Raw genomic sequence first — 22,820 nt, 5'->3', positions numbered from 1 at the left:
ATGGCGACAATTGGGGATTTCGACCCGCTCAACTCCACCGTACCTGCGACTAAAATAGAACTTACCGTCTCGTGCAGGTAAGACCAGTGTAATCACAACGTATCCAATGTCATTATTGAATAAAACATGTTAGATATACGCTGTTGATAATGTTGTAGAATGATAGACTATCAACTGGAATGAGTGTTGTAGCCTATATCTTATTTGGCACGGAGCCGTTTGCGCATCAATATTTTGCACATAATTAGTACCTCAACTATACTCAAACCTCTGTTGGCTAAAGTCGTGATTTCAATTTTTTTTTTATCTCAATAAGTGTCTTTGTATCTCTGTGCAAAACTCAGACGCTTGCAAGGAATTTGCATTAACAGTGGGTATAGAGCTGCGTGGGGGTACAGCAGCATAACGGTATTAATTCTGAGTGGCTTCGAGAGAGCTCCAACAGGCGTAACTCACAGATCACATGGATAGTTTATGGATATTAATACGCCGCCGTCCATGTTCTTGTCACATTCAAATCAGCTAGACGGTGTGTGAGAGGAAGGAGTAGGTGCTCACATTTTATTCAGGTCAGGAGTGCCGTGCGCACTTCTCCATCACTTATTTTCACAGTGGAACTTTGCATGTCCAAGAAGAAGAATTACGTAGGTACCACTGGAATCGAGATTCTGTCCTAACCAATGCCTTGATTCATAGTGTTTGACCTGGTAAACACAAGTAGGCCCTATACAGCCTAGTTGTCTTAAAGCCTGTTGGAGTGCTAAGCTTGGTGCACCTTAGTCCTTATTTAGGGGATTTACTTAGGCTTACTTGAAAAACAAAAGCCACATGGGTAGGTGGAAAGAACATCATTATGTTGCTTTCATTATTTACAGCTACATGTTTCCACTTAGATGTTGGATAAATCACAATCATAGGCTAAACATTCATTTTAAATACAATCCCATTAATTCATGACATCTGTTCAGACACAGTTGAAAACAGTTTTTTTAAATGTAGATTTCAGTAGGCTACATCTTCAGCTGCAAGTATAGATTGAAAGGAAATAGCTAACAAAAGTAATTTTCTTTAAAACAAACTTGTTTGGGTGGCAAATGTAAATATTGGCGAGTTTAGCATTTTCAGCCTACCTCGGCCTATGGAACAGACAGGGCTGGTCTACAGGGGGGCGGGGTGGCAAGGGGGGATTGTCTGACACTGACAGAATGGGGTTGGGTGAATTCCCCCCTGAAACACACACTCCATGGCAACTGGGCATCAGCTGTGAATATGAGAGAGTACTTGGCGCATAGAGACCCACAGGGTCTTGACAGCCAAACTCAGAAAAATACATGAATAATCAAAACAAACAGGCCATAGTCAGTGGGCCAGTTAATTTTATTTTGTTATTTCTTAGAGGGTAGATTGTGGCTTCTATCAATGTAATTATCTGCATAATTTCCAATCCCCCATATATTGTTTGGTAAATACACTGCTCAAAAAAATAAAGGGAACACTAAAATAACACATCCTAGATCTGAATGAATGAAATAATCTTTTTAAATACTTTTTTCTTTACATAGTTGAATGTGCTGACAACAAAATCACACAAAAATTATCAATGGAAATCAAATTTATCAACCCATGGAGGTCTGGATTTGGAGTCACCCTCAAAATTAAAGTGGAAAACCACACTACAGGCTGATCCAACTTTGATGTAATGTCCTTAAAATAAGTCAAAATGAGGCTCAGTAGTGTGTGTGGCCTCCACGTGCCTGTATGACCTCCCTACAACGCCTGGGCATGCTCCTGATGAGGTGGCGGATGGTCTCCTGAGGGATCTCCTCCCAGACCTGGACTAAAGCATCCGCCAACTCCTGGACAGTCTGTGGTGCAACGTGCCGTTGGTGGTTGGAGCGAGACATGATGTCCCAGATGTGCTCAATTGGATTCATGTCTGGGGAACGGGCGGGCCAGTCCATAGCATCAATGCCTTCCTCTTGCAGGAACTGCTGACACACTCCAGCCACATGAGGTCTAGCATTGTCTTGCATTAGGAGGAACCCAGGGCCAACCGCACCAGCATATGGTCTCACAAGGGGTCTGAGGATCTCATCTCGGTACCTAATGGCAGTCAGGCTACCTCTGGCGAGCACATGGAGGGCTGTGCGGCCCCCCAAAGAAATGCCAACCCACACCATGACTGACCCACCGCCAAACCGGTCATGCTGGAGGATGTTGCAGGCAGCAGAACGTTCTCCACGGCGTCTCCAGACTCTGTCACGTCTGTCACATGTGCTCAGTGTGAACCTGCTTTCATCTGTGAAGAGCACAGGGCGCCAGTGGCGAATTTGCCAATCTTGGTGTTCTCTGGCAAATGCCAAACGTCCTGCACAGTGTTGGGCTGTAAGCACAACCCCCACCTGTGGACGTCGGGCCCTCATACCACCCTCATGGAGTCTGTTTCTGACTGTTTGAGCAGACACATGCACATTTGTTGCCTGCTGGAGGTCATTTTGCAGGGCTCTGGCAGTGCTCCTCCTGCTCCTCCTTGCACAAAGGCGGAGGTAGCAGTCCTGCTGCTGGGTTGTTGCCCTCCTACGGCCTCCTCCACATCTCCTGATGTACTGGCCTGTCTCCTGGTAGCGCCTCCATGCTCTGGACACTACGCTGACAGACACAGCAAACCTTCTTGCCACAGCTCGCATTGATGTGCCATCCTGGATGAGCTGCACTACCTGAGTCACTTGTGTGGGTTGTAGACTCCATCTCATGCTACCACTAGGGTGAAAGCACCGCCAGCATTCAAAAGTGACCAAAACATCAGCCAGGAAGCATAGGAACTGAGAAGTGGTCTGTGGTCACCACCTGCAAAACCAGTCCTTTATTGGGGGTGTCTTGCTAATTGCCTATAATTTCCACCTGTTGTCTATTCCATTTGCACAACAGCATGTGAAATTTATTGTCAATCAGTGTTGCTTCCTAAGTGGACAGTTTGATTTCACAGAAGTGTGATTTACTTGGAGTTACATTTTGTTGTTTAAGTGTTCCCTTTATTTTTTGAGCAGTGTATATACACTACCGGTCAAAAGTTTTAGAACACCTACTCATTCATTTTTACTATTTTCTACATTGTAGAATAATAGTGAAGACATCAACACTATGAAATAACACATATGGAAGCATGTAGTAACCAAAGAAGTGTTAAACAAATCAAAATATATTTTATATTTGAGATTCTTCAAATAACCACCCTTTGCCTTGATGACAGCTTTGCATACTCTTGGCATTCTCTCAACCAGCTTCATGAGGTAGTCACCTGGAATGCATTTCAATGAACAGGTGTGCCTTCTTAAAAGTTAATTTGTGGAATTTCTTTCCTTCTTAATGCGTTTGAGCCAATCAGTTGTGTTTTGACAAGGTGGGGGGGGTGGGGGGGGGTATACAGAAGATAGTCCTATTTGGTAAAAGACCAAGTCCTTATTATGGCAAGAACAGCTCAAATAAGCAAAGAGAAACGACAGTCCATCATTACTTTAAGACATGAAGTTCAGTCAATATGGAAAATGTCAAGAACTTTGAAAGTTTCTTCAAGTGCAGTCGCAAAAACCATCAAGCACTATGATGAAACTGGCTCTCATTTGGACATCCACAGGAATGGAAGACCCAGAGTTACCTCTGCAGCAGAGGATAAATTCATTAGAGTTACCAGCCTCAGAAATTGCAGCCCAAATAATGCTTCACAGAGTTCAAGTAACAGAAACATCTCAACATCAACTGTTCAGAGGAGACTGTGTGAATCAGGCCTTCATGGTCAAATTGCTGCAAAGAAACCACTAATAAAGGACACCAATAATAAGAAGAGACTTGCTTGGGCCAAGAAATATAAGCAATGGACATTAGACCAGTGGAAATTTGGTTTGAGTCCAAATTTGAGAGTTTTGGTTCCAACCGCCGTGTCTTTGTGAGACGCGGTGTGGGTGAAAGGTTGATGTCCACATGTGTATTTCCCACCGTAAAGCACGGAGGAGGAGGTGTTATGGTGTGGGGGTGCTTTGCTGTTGACACTGTCTGTCATTTTTTTTAGAATTCAAGGCACACATAACCAGCATGGCTACCACAGCATTCTGTAGCGATACGCCATCCCATCTGGTTTGGGTTTAGTGGGACTATCATTTGTTTTTCAACAGGACAATGACCGAACACACCTCCAGGCTGTGTAAGGGCTATTTTACTAAGAGGGAGAGTGATGGAGTGCTGCATCAGATGACCTGCCCTCCACAATCCCCTGACCTCAACCAAATTGAGATTGTTTGGGATGAGTCGGACCTCAGAGTGAAGGAAAAGCAGCCAACAAGTGCTCAGCATATGTGGGAACTCCTTCAAGTCTGTTGGAAAAGCATTCCAGGTGAAACTGGTTGAGAGAATGTCAAGAGTGTGCAAAGCTGTCATCAAAGCAAAGGGTGGGTATTTGAAGAATCTCAAATATAAAATATATTTTGATTGGTTTAACACTTTTTTGCTTACTACCTGATTCCATATGTGTTATTTCATAGTTTTGATGTCTTCACTATTATTCTACAATGTAAAAAATAGTACAAATAAAGAAAAAGCCTTTATTGAGTAGGTGTGTCCAAACTTTTGACTGGTAGTGTAAGTATTCAGACCCTTTACTCAGTACGTTGTTGAATCACCTTTGGCAGCGATTACAGCCTCAAGTCTTCTTGGGTATGACACTACAAGCTTGGCACACCTGTATTTGGGGCGTTTCTCCCATTATTCTCTGCAGATCCTCTCAAGCTCTGTCAGGTTGCATGGGGAGCGTCGCTGCACAGCTATTTTCAGGTCTCTCCAGAGATGTTCAATCGGGATCAAGTCCTGGCTCTGGCTGGGCCACTCAAGGACATTCAGAGACTTGTCCCGAAGCCACTCCTGCGTTGTCTTGGCTGTGTGCTTAGGGTCGTTGTCCTTCGCCCCAGTCTGAGGTCCTGAGCGCTCTGGAGCAGGTTTTCATCAAGGATCTCACTGTACTTGGCTCCGTTCATCTTTCCCTTGATCCTGACTAGTCTCCCAGTCACTGCCACTGAAAAACATCCCCACAGCATGATGCTGCCACCACCATGCTTCATCTTAGGGATGGTGCCAGGTTTCCTCCAGATGTAACGCTTGGCATTCAGGCCAAAGAGTTCAATCTTGGTTTCATCAGACCAGAGAATCTTGTTTCTCATGGTCTGAGAGTCCTTTATGTGCCTTTTGGCAAACTCCAAGCGGGCTGTCATGTGCCTTTTACTGAGGAGTGGCTTCCGTCTGGCCACTCTACCATAAAGGCCTGATTGGTGGAGTGCTGCAGAGATGGTTGTCCTTCTGGAAGGTTCTCCCATCTCCACAGAGGAACTCTGGAGCTCTGTCAGAGTGACCATTGGGTTCTTGGTCACCTCCCTGACCAATGCCCTTCTCCCCCGATTGCTCAGTTTGGCCAGGCGGCCAGCTCTAGAAAGAGTCTTGATAGTTCCAAACTTCTTCCATTTTAAGAATGATGGAGGCCACTGTGTTATTGGGGCCCTTCAATGCTGCAGAAATGTTTTGGTACCCTTCCCCAGATCTGTGCCTCGACACAATCCTGTCTCGGAGCTCTATGGACAATTCCTTCGATCGCATGGCTTGGTTTTTGCTCTGACATGCACTGTCAACTGTGGGACCTTATATAGACAGGTGTGTGCCTTTCCAAATCATGTCCAATCAATTGAATCTACCACAGGTGGACTCCAATCAAGTTGTAGAAACATCTCAAGGATGATCAATGGAAACAGGATGCACCTGAGCTCAATTTCGAGTCTTATTGCAAAGGATCTGAATACTTATGTAAATAAGGTATTTCTGTTTTTTTTTAATAATAAATGTGCAAAAATTTAAATAACTGTTTTTCGCTTTGTCATTATTGGGTATTGTGTGTAGATTGATGAGGAAAATTGTTTATTTAATCCATTTTAGAATAAGGTTGTAACCTTACAAAATTTGGAAAAAGGGAAGGGGTCTGAATACTTTCCGAATGCACTGTATATGACAATTATTTGATGGTTTGACCGCATTCTGTCCCCTATCAACACTTTTTAAACTTTTGGTGCCAGCGAGAATGACATAAGAAAGTAGTCAAGATGGCTAGCTTGATTGAGCCTCCTCCATGTATATCTCACTAGGTCAGGTTATTTAAGCCTCCATATATCCACTAGTTCCAATATATCCATGATATTTGTGATTTCTTTAAGTGCATGAGTGGGATAGTTTGTAGTGTGATTTCCTTTACGGTCCATTGAGGTATTTAAAACCGTATTATAATCTCCCTCCATTTTAATAGAGTCTTGTAAATATGGGAGAAGTTTATTTCGCCCCCTCAGTAATTTTCCCACACAACTTAATCTAAAATGGTTGAATGAGTTTCCTGTAAACAATAGCTATTATATTCCTTCTCTTTTAGCAGGTAAATACTGATCGTCTTTTCTTATTATCTGCTAAGCCATTACAATTATAACTGGTTATACTTATTTCACCATTTACCATAATGAGATACAAGTTTCAATTATATTTATCATAATATACTGTATGTTTGTAAACTTACAATTACAAAGTACCATGATGATTGAGTGTCCAATAGCTTTACCATGATATTTGCACTGCTACTGAGTAAACCTCCAATTGTTCTCTACTCCCCCCATCCCAAGTTGGGTTGTCGTCCCAGTGACTGGCAGACCACCCTGTCCACCTGGATCCTCGGGCCTTTGAGATATTGGGACCCATCCTTTGAAAAGAGCACACAGTGCCACCTACAGAATAGAAGCAGATCAACAGCCAAAAGCAATTCCAACGCCCTCACCTCGATTTTACTGTATACAGTTATTCAAAATATACAGTGAGGGAAAAAAGTATTTGATCCCCTGCTGATTTTGTACGTTTGCCCACTGACAAAGAAATGATCAGTCTATAATTTTAATGGTAGGTTTATTTGAACAGTGAGAGACAGAATAACAACAAAGAAATCCAGAACAACGCTTGTCAAAAATGTTATAAATTGATTTGCATTTTAATGAGGGAAATCAGTATTTGACCCCCTCTCAATCAGAAAGATTTCTGGCTCCCAGGTGTCTTTTATAGAGGTAACGAGCTGAGATTAGGAGCACACACTTAAAGGGAGTGCTCCTAATCTCAGCTTGTTACCTGTATAAAAGACACCTGTCCACAGAAGCAATCAATCAATCAGATTCCAAACTCTCCACCATGGCCAAGACCAAAGAGCTCTCCAAGGATGTCAGGGACAAGATTGTAGACCTACACAGGGCTGGAATGGGCTACAAGACCATCGCCAAGCAGCTTGGTGAGAATGTGACAACAGTTGGTGCGATTATTCGCAAATGGAAGAAACACAAAATAACTGTCAATCTCCCTCGGCCTGGGGCTCCATGCAAGATCTCACCTCGTGGAGTTTCAATGATCATGAGAACGGTGAGGAATCAGCCCAGAACTACACGGGAGGATCTTGTCAAGGATCTCAAGGCAGCTGGGACCATAGTCACCAAGAAAACAATTGGTAACACACCACGCCGTGAAGGACTGAAATCCTGCAGCGCCCTCAAGGTCCCCCTGATCAAGAAAGGCACATATACAGGCCTGTCTGAAGTTTGCCAATGAACATCTGAATGATTCAGAGGAGAACTGGGTGAAAGTGTTGTAGTCAGATTAGACCAAAATGGAGCTCTTTGGCATCAACTTAACTCGCCGTGTTTGGAGGAGGAGGAATGCTGCCTATGACCCCAAGAACACCATCCCCACCGTCAAACATGGAGGTGGAAACATTATGCTTTGGGGGTGTTTTTCTGCTAAGGGGACAGGACAACTTCACCGCATCAAAAGGACGATGGACGGGGCCATGTACCGTCAAGTCTTGGGTGAGAACCTCCTTCCCTCAGCCAGGGCATTGAAAATGGGTCGTGGATGGGTATTCCAGCATGACAATGACCCAAAACACACGGCCAAGGCAACAAAGGAGTGTCTCAAGAAGAAGCACATTAAGGTCCTGGAGTGGCCTAGCCAGTCTCCAGACCTTAATCCCATAGAAAATCTGTGGAGGGAGCTGAAGGTTCGAGTTGCCAAACGTCAGCCTCGAAACCTTAATGACTTGGAGAAGATCTGCATAGAGGAGTGGGACAAAATCCCTCCTGAGATGTGTGCAAACCTGGTGGCCAACTACCAGAAACGTCTGACCTCTGTGATTGCCAACAAGGGTTTTGCCACCAAGTACTAAGTCATGTTTTGCAGAGGGGTCAAATACTTATTTCCCTCATTAGAATGCAAATAAATTTATAACATTTTTGACATGCATTTTTCTGGATTTTTTTGTTGTTATTCTGTCTCTCACTGTTCAAATAAACCTACCATTAACATTATAGACTGATCATGTCTTTGTCAGTGGGCAACCGTACAAAATCAGCAGGTGATCAAATACTTTTTTCCCTCACTGTATATTGTCAAGGCTGAGGTGTATGTGGTGTGGGAGTCAGGCGCAGGACACCGAAGCTTAGTCCAACAAAGTTTACTTTTGAACCACAAGGCAAAGATACAATGAACGGCCTCAAAACAAAACAGAGGCGAGCAATTACGCAACTATGCGTAACACAACAAAACAGAGAAAAAACACGCAGCACTATGGACAGGAGAAAAACAACACACAACCTAACCAATACAAAACAGGCAACTTATAGAACACGTAATCAGACACAAACGGACACAGGTGTAATAGACAGACAAAAGCAATCAAACATAGAAACATTCAACGGTGGCAGCTAGTACTCCGGGGACGACGAACGCCGAAGCCTGCCCGAACTAGGAGGAGGAGCAGCCTCGGCAGAATCCGTGACAGTACCCCCCCCTTGACGCGCGGCCCCAGCCGTGCGCCGACCCCGGCCTCGGGGACGGCCAGGAGGACGCGGACCCGGGCGCGTGGGATGCCCACGGTGGAACTCAGTCAGGAGGGATGGATCTAGGATGTCCCTCCTAGGCACCCAGCACCGTTCCTCCGGACTGTACCCCTCCCACTCCACGAGATACTGGAGACCACTCATCCGGCGCCTCGAGTCCAAGATGGTCCGGACCCTGTACGCCGGGGCCCCCTCGATGTCCAAAGGGGGCGGAGGGGTCTCTCCTATCTTATCTTCTTGGAGTGGGCCAGCTACCACCGGCCTGAGAAGAGACACATGGAACGAGGGGTTAATATTATTGTAATCAATAGGCAGTTGTAACCTGTAACACACCTCGTTCAATCTTCTCAGGACTTTAAAGGGCCCCACAAACCGCCGACCCAGCTTCCGGCAGGGCAGGCGGAGGGGCAGGTTTCGAGTCGAGAGCCAGACTCGATCTCCCGGTGCGTACACCGGTCCCTCACTGCGTTGGCGATCGGCGCTCGCCTTTTGTCGACGGATGGCCCGCTGCAGATGGACATGGGCAGCGTCCCACGTCTCCTCCGAGCGCCGAATCCACTCATCCACCGCAGGGGCCTCGATCTGGCTCTCGTGCCATGGTGCCAGGACCGGCTGATACCCTAAAACACACTGGAAAGGTGTTAAATTGGTGGAGGAGTGGCGGAGAGAGTTCTGGGCCATCTCTGCCCAGGGGATATACCTAGACCACTCCTCCGGCCGGCCCTGGCAATAGGACCTCAGAAACCTACCCACATCCTGGTTGACTCGTTCAACCTGCCCATTGCTCTCTGGGTGGTACCCCGAGGTAAGGCTCACCGAGACCCCCAAGCATTCCATGAACGCCCCCCAGACTCTGGAGGTGAACTGGGGACCTCGGTCAGACACAATATCCTCGGGGACCCCATAGTGCCGGAACACGTGGGTAAATAGGGCCTCAGCGGTCTGTAGGGCAGTAGGGAGACCCGGCATTGGGAGGAGACGACAGGCCTTGGAAAACCGATCCACAACGACCAAAATGGTGGTATTCCCCTGGGAGGGGGGTAGGTCGGTCACAAAATCCACCGAGAGGTGGGACCATGGTCGTTGTGGAACGGGCAGGGGATGTAACTTTCCCCTGGGCAAATGTCTAGGTGCCTTACACTGGGCACACACCGAGCAGGAGGAGACATAAACCCTCACATCCTTAGCTAACGTTGGCCACCAGTATTTCACGCTAAGGCAGTGCACTGTCCGGCCAATACCTGGATGTCCAGAGGAGGGTGATGTATGAGCCCAATAAATAAGGCGATCACGAACCTCGAGCGGAACGTACGTCCGCCCCACAGGACACTCGGGGGGAGTAGGGTCGGTACGCAGTGCCCGCTCGATCTCCGCATCGACCTCCCACACCACCGGAGCCACCAGACAAGACTCCGGCAGTATGGGAGTAGGCTCAATGGACCTCTCCTCTGTGTCATACCGCCGGGACAGGGCGTCTGCCTTACCGTTCTGGGACCCTGGGATGTATGTGATCTTAAAAACAAACCGGGTCAGGAACATGTTCCACCTAGCCTGCCGAGGGTTCAATCTCCTAGCTGCCCGGATGTACTCCAGGTTACGGTGGTCAGTCAGAATGAGGAAAGGGTGTTGAGCCCCCTCAAGCCAATGCCTCCACACCTTTAGGGCCTGGACTACAGCTAACAGCTCCCTGTCCCCTACGTCATAATTACGCTCCGCCGAGCTGAGCTTCTTAGAATAGAACGCACAGGGGCGGAGCTTAGGTGGCGTGCCGGACCGTTGCGACAGGACTGCCCCAATACCGGCCTCGGACGCGTCTACCTCTACTTGGAATGGTAAAGAGGGATCCGGATGCGCCAGCACCGGAGCAGAGGTGAACAGGTTTTTCAGTTTGACAAATGCCCTGTCCGCCTCAGCTGACCACTGCAAGCGAACCGGACCCCCCTTTAGCAGGGACGTAATGGGAGCTGCAACCTGTCCAAAGCCCCGGATAAACCTCCGGTAGTAATTAGCAAAACCCAAAAACTGCTGCACCTCTTTTACAGTGGTTGGAGTTTGCCAATTACGCACGGCCGACACACGGTCAACCTCTATCTTCACTCCAGACGCGGACAACCGATAACCCAAAAAGGAGACGGACTCCTGGAAGAACAAGCATTTCTCTGCCTTGACATACAAGTCATGCTCCAACAGTCTCCTCAACACTCGGCGCACCAGGGCTACATGCTCGGCTCGTGTAGAAGAGTACACTAGGATGTCGTCAATGTATACTACCACACCCTGCCCATGCATGTCCCGGAAAATCTCGTCAACAAAGGATTGGAAGACTGAAGGAGCATTCATTAACCCGTATGGCATGACGAGATACTCGTAATGACCCGAGGTGGTGCTAAATGCTGTTTTCCATTCATCCCCCTCCCTAATGCGCACCAGATTGTACGCGCTCCTGAGATCCAACTTTGTGAAGAACCGCGCTCCGCGTAATGATTCTGTCATAGTCGCAATCAGTGGAAGAGGGTAACTGTACTTAACTGTGATCTGATTGAGACTACGGTAATCAATACACGGGCGCAAACCCCCGTCCTTCTTCTTCACAAAAAAGAAACTTGAGGAAACCGGGGAAGTGGAGGACCGTATGTATCCCTGTGCCAAGGACTCGGCTATGTAAGTCTCCATAGCCGCTGTCTCCTCTTGAGACAGGGGATACACACGGCTCCGCGGAAGTGCCGCTCCTGTTTGGAGATCTATCGCACAATCCCCCTGTCTATGAGGTGGTAGCCGTGTTGCCCTCGTTTTGCTGAACACAAGTGCTAAATCCTCATATTCAGGGGGAATGCGCATTGCGGGCACTTGGTTCGGACTCTCTACCGAGGTCGCCCCTAAGGAAACACCTAGACATCTCCCTACACACTGGGCAGACCACTCCATAAGAGCCCTCTGTTGCCACGCAATGGTAGGATCATGGGCGCTTAACCAGGGAAGCCCCAGCACCATGGGTACCGCAGGAGAGTCAATCAGATAAAACTGAATGATCTCCTCATGACCCCCCTGCGTCGTCATCTTAAGTGGTGCTGTGACTTCTCTGATCAACCCCGACCCCAACGGCCGGCTGTCTAGGGCATGAACAGGAAAGGGGGCTTCTACCGGCCGAAGGGGAATTCCTAACCTATAACAAAATGCACGATCAACAAAATTCCCAGCTGCGCCTGAATCTACTAGCGCCTTATGCTGGGAATGAGGTGCCACCTGTGGAAATCTCACAGGTATACACATGTGACCAACAGAGAGCTCTGGGTAAGTGGGGCGCCTACTCACCTGAAATGACTCCCCAGTGCGTGACCTGTTGTCCCCTCTCCCAGGAGACCCTCCCCAGCACCTGGCCGCGGTGTGTCCTCCACGGCCACAGTTGGTGCAGGGGATGGCCCCCCTCGGGTTCTCTCTCCTCCTCTCTCTAGCGCCAGCACCTCTGAGCTCCATGGGAATCGGCTCGGAGGTGCTGGAGGGTGGAATGGACGACCCCCACTCGGGACGTCCGCGGGTAGCCAGCAGGGTGTCGAGACGGATGGAGATGTCCACCAACTGGTCGAAGGATAGGTTGGTGTCCCTGCAGGCCAGCTCACGACGAACGTCCTCTCGTAGGCTACACCGGTAATGGTCGATGAGGGCCCTCTCATTCCACCCCGCATCCGCCGCTAGAGTCCGGAACTCCAGGGCGAACTCCTGTGCGCTCCTCTTCCCCTGTCGGAGGTGGAACAGACGCTCCCCCACCGCCTTCCCCTCAGGTGGATGATCGAAGACAGCCCTGAAGCGGCGGGAGAACTCCGCGTAGGTGATGGTAGCGGCGTCTATTCCCCTCCATTCGGCGTTGGCCCACTCCAACGCCTTGCCGGATAGACAGGAGATGAGGGCAGAGACGCTCTCGTATCCCGAGGGCGCTGGGTGTATGGTGGCCAGGTAGAGTTCCACCTGCAGGAGGAACCCCTGACACCCGGCTGCAGAACCATCATATGCCCTCGGGAGCGAGAGCCGAATGCCACTGGGTTCCGGTGCTGAGAGAGGAGGACTGGCCGTTGGTGATGGTATGGTGTGAGAAGGCGTGGGCACCTCTCCCGTAACCAACCGGCGCAGAGTGTTGGACACCTCGTTCATGGCGGCCCCAAGTTGCCGGATCATGGTGTCTTGGTCGCTGATCCGATCCTCCAGCGACTTGGGTGCCGCCACTGCTCCTGCTGACTCCATACTGGTGTGTTGTTCTGTCAAGGCTGAGGTGTATGTGGTGTGGGAGTCAGGCGCAGGACACCGAAGCTTAGTCCAACAAAGTTTACTTGTGAACCACAAGGCAAAGATACAATGAACGGCCTCAAAACAAAACAGAGGCGAGCAATTACGCAACTATGCGTAACACAACAAAACAGAGAAAAAACACGCAGCACTATGGACAGGAGAAAAACAACACACAACCTAACCAATACAAAACAGGCAACTTATAGAACACGTAATCAGACACAAACGACACAGGTGTAATAGACAGACAAAAGCAATCAAACATAGAAACATTCAACGGTGGCAGCTAGTACTCCGGGGACGACGAACGCCGAAGCCTGCCCGAACTAGGAGGAGGAGCAGCCTCGGCAGAATCCGTGACATATATCTATTACAAATTCTTGCATATCTTAATTTATTTCCACAATTAACGAATAATATGGGTAATGATGTAGGCACTTCAAACAAAGGATTGTTACATATAACCAGGACTGACATTACAAAAATGAAATTTTTGGCAAGCAAACAATTATTGTGATTAATCCTATACTGTCCCTAACATCATTACCCCATAGCAACAGATGTGGGCCAGTTTATTAGGTACACCCATCTAGTATTGGATCGGGCCCCTCTTTGCCTCCAGAACAGCCTCAATTCTTCAGGGCATGGAAATGTTGCTCAATTGGTATCAAGGGACCTAACCTGTGCCAGAAAAACATTCCCCACACCACTGCCACCAGCTTGTACTGTTGACACCAGGCAGGATGGGGCCATGGACTCATGCTTCTTCTTACGCCAAATCTTGACTCTGCCATCAGCATGACGCCACAGGAACCAGGATTCGACGGACTCCTCAATTGTCCTGTGTTGGTGACAGCGTGCCCACTGGAGCTTCTTCTTCTTGTTTTTAGCTGATAGGAGTGGAACCCGGTGTGGTCATCTGCTGCAATAGCCCATTCCTGACAATGACCGATGAGTTGTGCTTTCCGAGATGCCGTTCTGGACACCACTGTTGTACTGCGCTGTTATTTGTCTGTTTGTGGCCCGCCTGTGAGCTTGAACGATTCTTGCCATTCTCCTTTGCCCACAGGACTGCCACTGACTGGATGTTTTTTGTTTGTTGCACCTGTCTCTGTAAACCCTAGACACTGTCGTGGGTGAAAAGCTGGCCATTTCTGAGATACTGGAACCGGCGTGGCTGGCACTGACGATCATACCACACTCAAAGTTGCTTAGGTCACTCGTTTTGCCCATTCTAACGTTCAATCGAACAGTAACTGAATGTCTCCATGCCTGTCTGCCTGAGTTTTATATATGAACAAGGATTGGGTATTATGTAAAATGTAAAATAAAGTATTATATGTTTTATATTAGGTGAAATCCTATTATTACGTTCTAATTTTGTACTTATAAATGATGTCACACACATAACAAAACATCAATCACGACCATATAACATGTAGGGTTTCTCTTCTCAGTTTTGACCCCATTACATGAGGAAAAACTATTTCCTCTCTTCAGAGCAGTGATGGCTTGTGTTCTCCCTTTAATCAAAAACAGGTCTGTCAGCCTAACTGTTGTTGACTGATGTCTCTCCACCTCATAGTCTGAACCTCGGTCTGGTCTGTGAAGGCATTGCAACATCTAATAGGACTGGCTCTTCCACCAATTTCTTTCATCACTCTTGTTTGAAAGATACCTGTCAGCTTGATACCCCTCAAAAGCAGCCTAAACATGTGAGCCTTGAAAGATGCGTGGCATTTAGATTTTGTATAGATTATTACAGGTTCGACACCAAAGTTTGGGTAAATGTACGACCGTCTTATTGGCATTCATAGCTACGATATTGAGGAAGGTCGGTATAAATGTATCTCTCTCTTTCTCTCTCTCTCTTTCTCTTCTCTGCTCTTCTCTTCTCTCCCCTCCATCCTCGCGCAATCCCTGTTCCCCCTCTCTCCATTTCCCTCTTTCTATCCTTCCCCTCTCCACTTTCTCACTCTCTCCCCCTCTTTCCATCCAACCCTTCTCTCTGTGTAAGGTGCTGTGCAATAAACAGGTGGTGAATGTATTGCAGTTGTAAAGTATTATCCTCTTGGTTTGTCCACTGCAAAAAGCAGTATTTTTTAAGTCATATAGTTATAGTAAATTATGTTGCCATGGTGTGACAAAGCAACACCTGTTTTACTGTGTTCAAACAAATGTACCTTTACTTTACACAATCCATGTTTAACAGGTTGTAATAAATTGTACTTTTTTTATTGTGAAGTGTATTGTTTTGATTGTACTCTGTCCTTTACCATCTTGCATTGCTTTGGCCTGAGCCCTAATATCGATATAAATACTAAACCAAGCAAATGTATGCAATAATAATAAGCCATTTAGAAGACACTTTGACCCAAAGCAAGTTTACAGTGACTACATTTTGAGGCCACAGTGGGATTCAAACCCATGACTCTGGAGCGTCACACTCTTACCAACTGAGCGTGTGTAGCTATAGCTATGTTGCTATTGTAGCAACCGTAACCTAACACCTAGCGACCTTGTCAAGAGGTTCAGACCTCTTTGCGTAATGGTTAAGGTGTTGGCTTGACAGTCACTGGACCCGGGTTTGAGTCCCAGTCGGGGATACCCACCAACTGAAATGGGATGGTACCTGTGAGGCAATTGGAGCTGCGTGTACACGTAAGGGACTTGTATAGAGACATGTTGGACCTCTTGGCGTAATGGTTAAGGTGTTGGCTTGACAGATACTGGACCCAGATTTGTTTTTTCTCATAGTCTGCTGTTGAAGTGACCTCAGTGGTGATTCACATTTTTAAAAAAAACATGATGAGTAGGTCAACATGGAGCTAGGGATGGGGCGGCGCTGTGGGAGAATGTCAATCACAGCAGGAGAGCACTCTGATTGGATGTGTTCTCCTCATGTCCCTATTGGGCCAAAAACAATGAAGGAAGAGACAGGGAGGAGAGTTAGTCATTCTCAAAACAACATGGCCGATCCAGACCTGCTGAGCACATCACGGTGAATACTACAAAATAGGAGCATTTTAGACAAATTAGATCTGGTCAGAAGAATTGGGAGTTTATCATTGGGGCTTATTGCAAACGTGTTATTGATTTGTAATTATTCAATTATCATTTTTATTTTGGCAGCCATATGCTTCCATAAACTCAAACTGTACATTTATCGCGTGCTGTGGAAGGCTGACAAGGAAAACAAGACAAAGCCTTTTGGCCGTTGAACCGAAACAAAATCACGAAAGGGTATACCAAAGAAAAGCCAGGAAAGGAAAGGCCTCGCTGGTTTTTATTTTAGGTCTGTCACCCTCCACTGTCCAGCAAGTACCCCATGACCAGCTAGTCTGGTGTGTCCAGCAAGTACCCCATGACCAGCTAGTCTGGTGTGTCCAGCAAGTACCCCATGACCAGATAGTCTGGTGTGTCCAGCCAGTACCCCATGACCAGCTAGTCTGGTGTGTCCAGCAAGTACCCCATGACCAGCTAGTCTGGTGTGTCCAGCAAGTACCCCATGACCAGCTAGTCTGGTGTGTCCAGCAAGTACCCCATGACCAGCTAGTCTGGTGTGTCCAGCATGTACCCCATGACCAGCTAGTCTGGTGTGTCCAGCCAGTACCCCATGACCAGCTAGTCTGGTGTGTCCAGCCAGTACCCCATGACCAGCTAGTCTGGTGTGTCCAGCCAGTACCCCATGACCAGCTAGTCTGGTGTGTCCAGCCAGTACCCCATGACAAGCTAGTATGGTGTGTCCAGCAAGTACCCCATGACCAGCTAGTCTGGTGTGTCCAGCCAGTACCCCATGACAAGCTAGTCTGGTGTGTCCAGCAAGTACCCCATGACCAGCTAGTCTGGTGTGTCCAGCAAGTACCCCATGACCAGCTAGTCTGGTGTGTCCAGCAAGTACCCCATGACCAGCTAGTCTGGTGTGTCCAGCCAGTACCCCATGACAAGCTAGTCTGGTGTGTCCAGCAAGTACCCCATGACCAGCTAGTCTGGTGTGTCCAGCAAGTACCCCATGACCAGCTAGTGTGGTGTGTCCAGCAAGTACCCCATGACCAGCTAGTCTGGTGTGTCCAGCAAGTACCCCATGACCAGCTAGTCTGGTGTGTCCAGCAAGTACCCCATGACCAGCTAGTCTGGTGTGTCCAGCCAGTACCCCATGACCAGCTAGTCTGGTGTGTCCAGCCAGTACCCCATGACCAGCTAGTCTGGTGTCTGTCTGAAACGAAACATGTGAGCAAATCCCCCAAGACCTGTATCTTCATCCGCCAGCAGCTACCAGCTACACCTTACCAGCCTGACAAACACACACAAACACACACACACACACACACACACACAAACACACACACACACACACACACACACACACACACATCCCTCTGAGTGTAAAGCCCCAAGAGGATCCCACCCCTAGAGAGGTATTATATCCCCCATTCCCTCCCCTCTTATTTTTTATTTTATTCCCCTTTATTTAACCAGGTAAGCCCGTTGAGAACAAGTTCTCATTTACAACTGCGACCTGGCCAAGATAAAGCAAAGCAGTGCGATAAAAACAACAACAACACAGAGTTACACATGGAATAAACAAAACATAAAGTCAAAAATACAACAGAAAATATATATACAGTGTGTGGGAATGTAGTAAATGATGGATGTAAGGCAATAAATAGGCCATAGTGCAAAATAGTTACAATTTCGTATTAACACTGGAATGATAGATGTGCAAAAGATGACGTGCAAATAGAGATACTGGGGTGCAAATTAGCAAAATAAATAACAATATGGGGATGAGGTAGTTGAATGGGCTAAAGTTAGTGAGGGAGATAAGAGTCTCCAGCTTCAGAGATGTTTGCAGTTCGTTCCAGTCATTGGCAGCAGAGAACTGGAAGGAATGGCGGCCAAAGGAGGTGTTGGCTTTGGGGATGACCAGTGAGATATACCTGCTGGAGCGCAGACTACGGGTGGGTGTTGCTATGGTGACCAGTGAGCTAAGATAAGACGAGGATTTGCCTAGCAGTGATTTATAGATGACCTGGAGCCAGTGGGTTTGGCGACGAATATGTAGTGAGGGCCAGCCAACAAGAGCGTACAGGTCACAATGGTGGGTAGTATATGGGGCTTTGGTGACAAAACGGATGGCACTGTGATAGACTACATCCAATTTGCTGAGTAGAGTGTTGGAGGCTATTTTGTAAATGACATTGCCGAAGTCAAGGTAGGATAGTCAGTTTTACGAGGGCATGTTTGGCAGCATGAGTGAAGGAGGCTTTGTTGCGAAATAGGAAGCCGATTCTAGATCTAACTTTTGATTGGAGATGATTAATGTGAGTCTGGAAGGAGAGTTTACAGTCTAACCAGACACCTAGGTATTTGTAGTTGTCCACATACTCTAGGTCAGACCCACCGAGAGTAGTGATTCTAGTCGAGTGGGCGGGTGCAAGCAGCGTTCGGTTGAAGAGCATGCATTTCGTTTTACTAGAGTTTAAGAGCAGTTGGAGGCTACAGAAGGAGTGTTGTATGGCGTTCAAGCTTGTTTGGAGGTTTGTTAACACAGTGTCCAATGAAGGGCCAGATGTATACAAAATGGTGTCCGCATAGAGGTGGATCCGAGCGTCACCAGCAGCAAGAGCAACATCATTGATATACACAGAGAATAGAGTCGGCCCGAGAATTGAACCCTCTGGCACCCCCATAGAGACTGCCAGAGGTCCAGACAACAGGACGGCAGTCATTTGAGAAACCAAGGCTATTTAGTCTGCCAATAAGAATGCGGTGGTTGACAGAGTCGAAAGCCTTGGCCAGGTCGATGAAGACGGCTGCGCAGTACTGTCTTTTATCGATCGCGGTTATAATATCGTTTAGGACCTTGAGCGTGGCTGAGGTGCACCCATGACCATCTTGGAAACCGGATTGCATAGCGGAGAAGGTACGGTGGGATTCGAAATGGTCGGTGATCTGTTTGTTAACTTGGCTTTCAAAAACATTGGAAAGGCAGGGCAGGATGGATATAGGTCTGTAACAGTTTGGATCTAGAGTGTCACCCCCTTTGAAGAGGGGGATGACCGCGGCAGCTTTCCAATCTCTGGGGATCTCAGATGTTACGAAAGAGAGGTTGAACAGGCTAGTAATAGGGGTTGCGACAATTTCGGCAGCTAATTTTAGAAAGAAAGGGTCCAGATTGTCTAGCCCTGCTGATATGTAGGGGTCCAGATTTTTCAGCTCTTTCAGAACATCAGCTGTCTGAATTTGTGTGAAGGAGAAGCAGGGGGGGGGGGCATGGGCAAGTTGCAGCGAAGAGTGCAGAGCTGGTGGCCGGGGTAGTGGTAGCCAGTGGAAAGCATGGCCAACTGTAGCAAAATGCTTGTTAAAATTCTCGATTATTGTAGATTTATCGGTGGTGACAGTTATCCTGGTCTTCCCTTTAATATGGCAGCACTCTCTATACCGGCTGTTACAGGTCTCAAACAGGAGTGGGGGATTCAATTGTGATTATTTAATTTAACCAATAACTTAGCTAAAGTAATTTCTACTTCTGCTATTCATTGTGTTATTGGCGATAGCCTGAGTCCGAGTTGGAGTTGTCTTACCAACTCCATGCTGTCACCATCACACAGCAATGGAGCTGGCAAGACAACACAAACAGATCTGGCACTCAGGCTAGTATTATGCTGAGTTTTTTCTATCTTGTTGTGTGTAATTTCTAACGTCCCAACCTCTCTTTCATTCAAACAGGAACCTGCTGGATATGGACACCTTCTCCAAATCAGACCCTGGTATGTGATGCATGCATCTTTACGAGGGTTGCAAAGCCTTTCTTGTAAGCACTTACAAGTTAAAATGAAAAGCTTATAACATCATGTAATGATATCATCTGCATAGCCTGTATAACATGTACATGAAATTCTACTGTTCCAATTGTTCTTAAAATAGAACTGTTGAAGGGACTCCGTAGTACCCCAGATACCACCATGGAACACATGGAACTACACAAAATGTATCTATCTTATCTTCAGTGACCATGCACCTCTGGGTAATTACCGTCAGTCTGGCCACCACAGTAGTCAGGTACACAGCGTGATATGGCAAGCGTTGCCTTAAGGCTTAAGGTTAAACTCCAACTCAAGTCGTCTCTTAATTACATTACTTTTTCTGATTGACTTGACAACCCCTTTGCTCTCCACTCCAAGTGACGCACGCACATGACTGACGCATGTGGAGTAGTTGTGTCAGGTAATGTCAGGTGCACAGGCTTCAGTGTATACGCTCTTCCAAGCGATTGAGGAGCCTTATCTATTTTGAAGGGAAATTTCACTATTGTTCAACTTCATATTCATCATCTCCACCCCAACATCAACATATGTGAAAATTCCACGTTTCTATGTTTTGTAGTAAAAAAGATAGAGGAAGATAAGTGTTTCCAATGACACCATCAACCAATTAGTAGGCAATTAGGCAATGCCTACTCATAATTGGTTTTTGCTGGAGATGATGAGTACGAAGTTGGAAAATTGTGAAATTTCCCTTTACGGGTTGCAGCAGCACAAATTACATTTGACAGTGTAGTGTGTTGCCCTGTTTTGCAAGTCGGGATTTGTATTTTTGGTGGTTTTATTGAACAGATAGGACAGTACAGAAAAGACGGAAGGTGAAGTTTCAGTGACAGTGGGCCGGATTCAAACCCATGCTGACTTTGGTCCATGCATGTGCCAGATTTAGCTACGCTAACCACTGTACCACACTGGCCTCCACTTGGAAGAGTTCTGGTTGAGATCCCATCTCCCTTCCAAGTCTACAGATCTTGTTGAGGAAAATCTGGGCATTTGTCATCAATGCATCTATCATAATCTTGGACATCCAGAACTAAAATCTTGCGTAATTGCGTCAGATGCTCAATTAAGTTCTGTGGGGATACCTGTTGGCAAATATACTAATTGATTTTCAGGCAAGTCTATGTGCCGAATGCTCCCTCCCCTTCCGAAATTCCAAAGATGCGAGCACCTGCGAAATCGTGATGAAAAATCTGAGTTCCGGAACAAAGTTTATTGTTGGTCGTCCCATTCCACAGTCTGTCGACAGACGCTACTACCATTTATGATAAGTGTGTCTGTCCATGAGAGATTATATCTCTCAGGATATCTCTGTATTTTCAGGGGAGAGACATCCACACTCAGTTGAACATGAATGGAAGGATGCATGTTTGACAGAGTGGAAATTCACAACCCTCTGCACTTCAACACAGCGTACTCAAGAAACGTGGTAAATACCACTGACCCAGAAGAGCCAATGGTACTTCTATGTAGAGTAGCGATGCACTTGGCTATCCACTACACACAGACCTGTATGGTGGTGTGTGTGTGTCCCTCAACTCATTCTCACCATTGGTAAAGCACTGTAATTGAATCTCGATGGTGTCTGTGTCCCTGATAATAATAATAATAATATGCCATTTAGCAGACGCTTTTATCCAAAGCGACTTACAGTCATGCGTGCATACATTTTTTTGTGTATGGGTGGTCCCAGGGATCGAACCCACTACCTTGGCGTTACAAGCGCCGTGCTCTACCAGCTGAGCTACAGAGGACCACATTAACTTTAATAACATTCACCTTCCGTCTTTTCTGTACTGTCCTATCTGTTCAATAAAACCACCAAAAATACAAATCCCGACTTGCAAAACAGGGCAACACACTACACTGTCAAATGTAATTTGTGCTGCTGCAACCCGTAAAGGGAAATTTCACAATTTTCCAACTTCGTACTCATCATCTCCAGCAAAAACCAATTATGAGTAAGCATTGCCTAATTGCCTACTAATTGGTTGATGATGTCATTGGAAACACTTATCTTCCTCTATCTTTTTTACTACTATAGGGAGCTTATTACACAAAGCCCTCGATGGATTTCTTTGTTTGATTTACACTTTGTGAAGTGCCTCTTCATCACAGACAGTTACTTGAGTTATGTGTTAAATTTCAATAGTGATTGTAAAAAGGTCACCTGTCTGCACAACTCAAAACTGAATCCCAGATGCATCTACTGTATATCTGGTTCCAAAGAAAATGGATCCGTCCCAAATGGCACCCCATTCGCTATGTAGTGCACTACTTTGCACTATAGGGAACAGGGTGACATTTGGGGCACAACCAATGTCTAAACAGATTTGATGTACATTCTTTATTCAATATACCGTCACAGCAAGTAATTTATGTTGGTTTGTATGTCTGGAATGGTAATGTATTCTGAATCAATTATTCTACATTAATTTATTCTCAATTAATGTTGAGTCATTTATAGACTTCCATCAGTTAATTTCATACTGAAACTATATCTCTCTTGTCATGGTCACACACACACACACACACACACACACACACACACACACACACACACACACACACACACATACACACACACACACACACACACACACACCCTTTATTGATGGTGCCTCTTTCGTTGGAAGTGATCTGCTGGTCAGATGGATTAGTGACTTCAACTCCTTCCCTCTAGACCAGACGGTGTGTGTCCTTCCCTCTAGACCAGACAGTGTGTCCTTCCCTCTAGACCAGACGGTGTGTGTCCTTCCCTCTA

General features: G+C 46.7%; 1 protein-coding gene across 1 annotated transcript in view; it reads left to right on the top strand.

Moving 5' to 3' along the window:
• LOC311133508 (copine-9-like) overlaps window positions 1-22,820 on the top strand; it is a gene marked incomplete at both ends in the record, with an annotated part of 180,465 nt that continues 157,645 nt past the window's right edge. Inside the window, 2 exons of the mRNA XM_084167014.1 lie at window positions 1-77; window positions 19,962-20,002. Coding sequence (XP_084023140.1) covers window positions 1-77; window positions 19,962-20,002 — 118 coding nt within the window. The remainder of the gene's footprint in view (window positions 78-19,961; window positions 20,003-22,820) is intronic.

This window comes from Coregonus lavaretus, assembly GCF_964263955.1.
Source record: "Coregonus lavaretus genome assembly, chromosome: 8".
Taxonomy (NCBI): domain Eukaryota; kingdom Metazoa; phylum Chordata; class Actinopteri; order Salmoniformes; family Salmonidae; genus Coregonus; species Coregonus lavaretus.
Note: the sequence above shows the minus strand (reverse complement) of the source record. Positions and strands in the feature narration are given on the sequence as shown.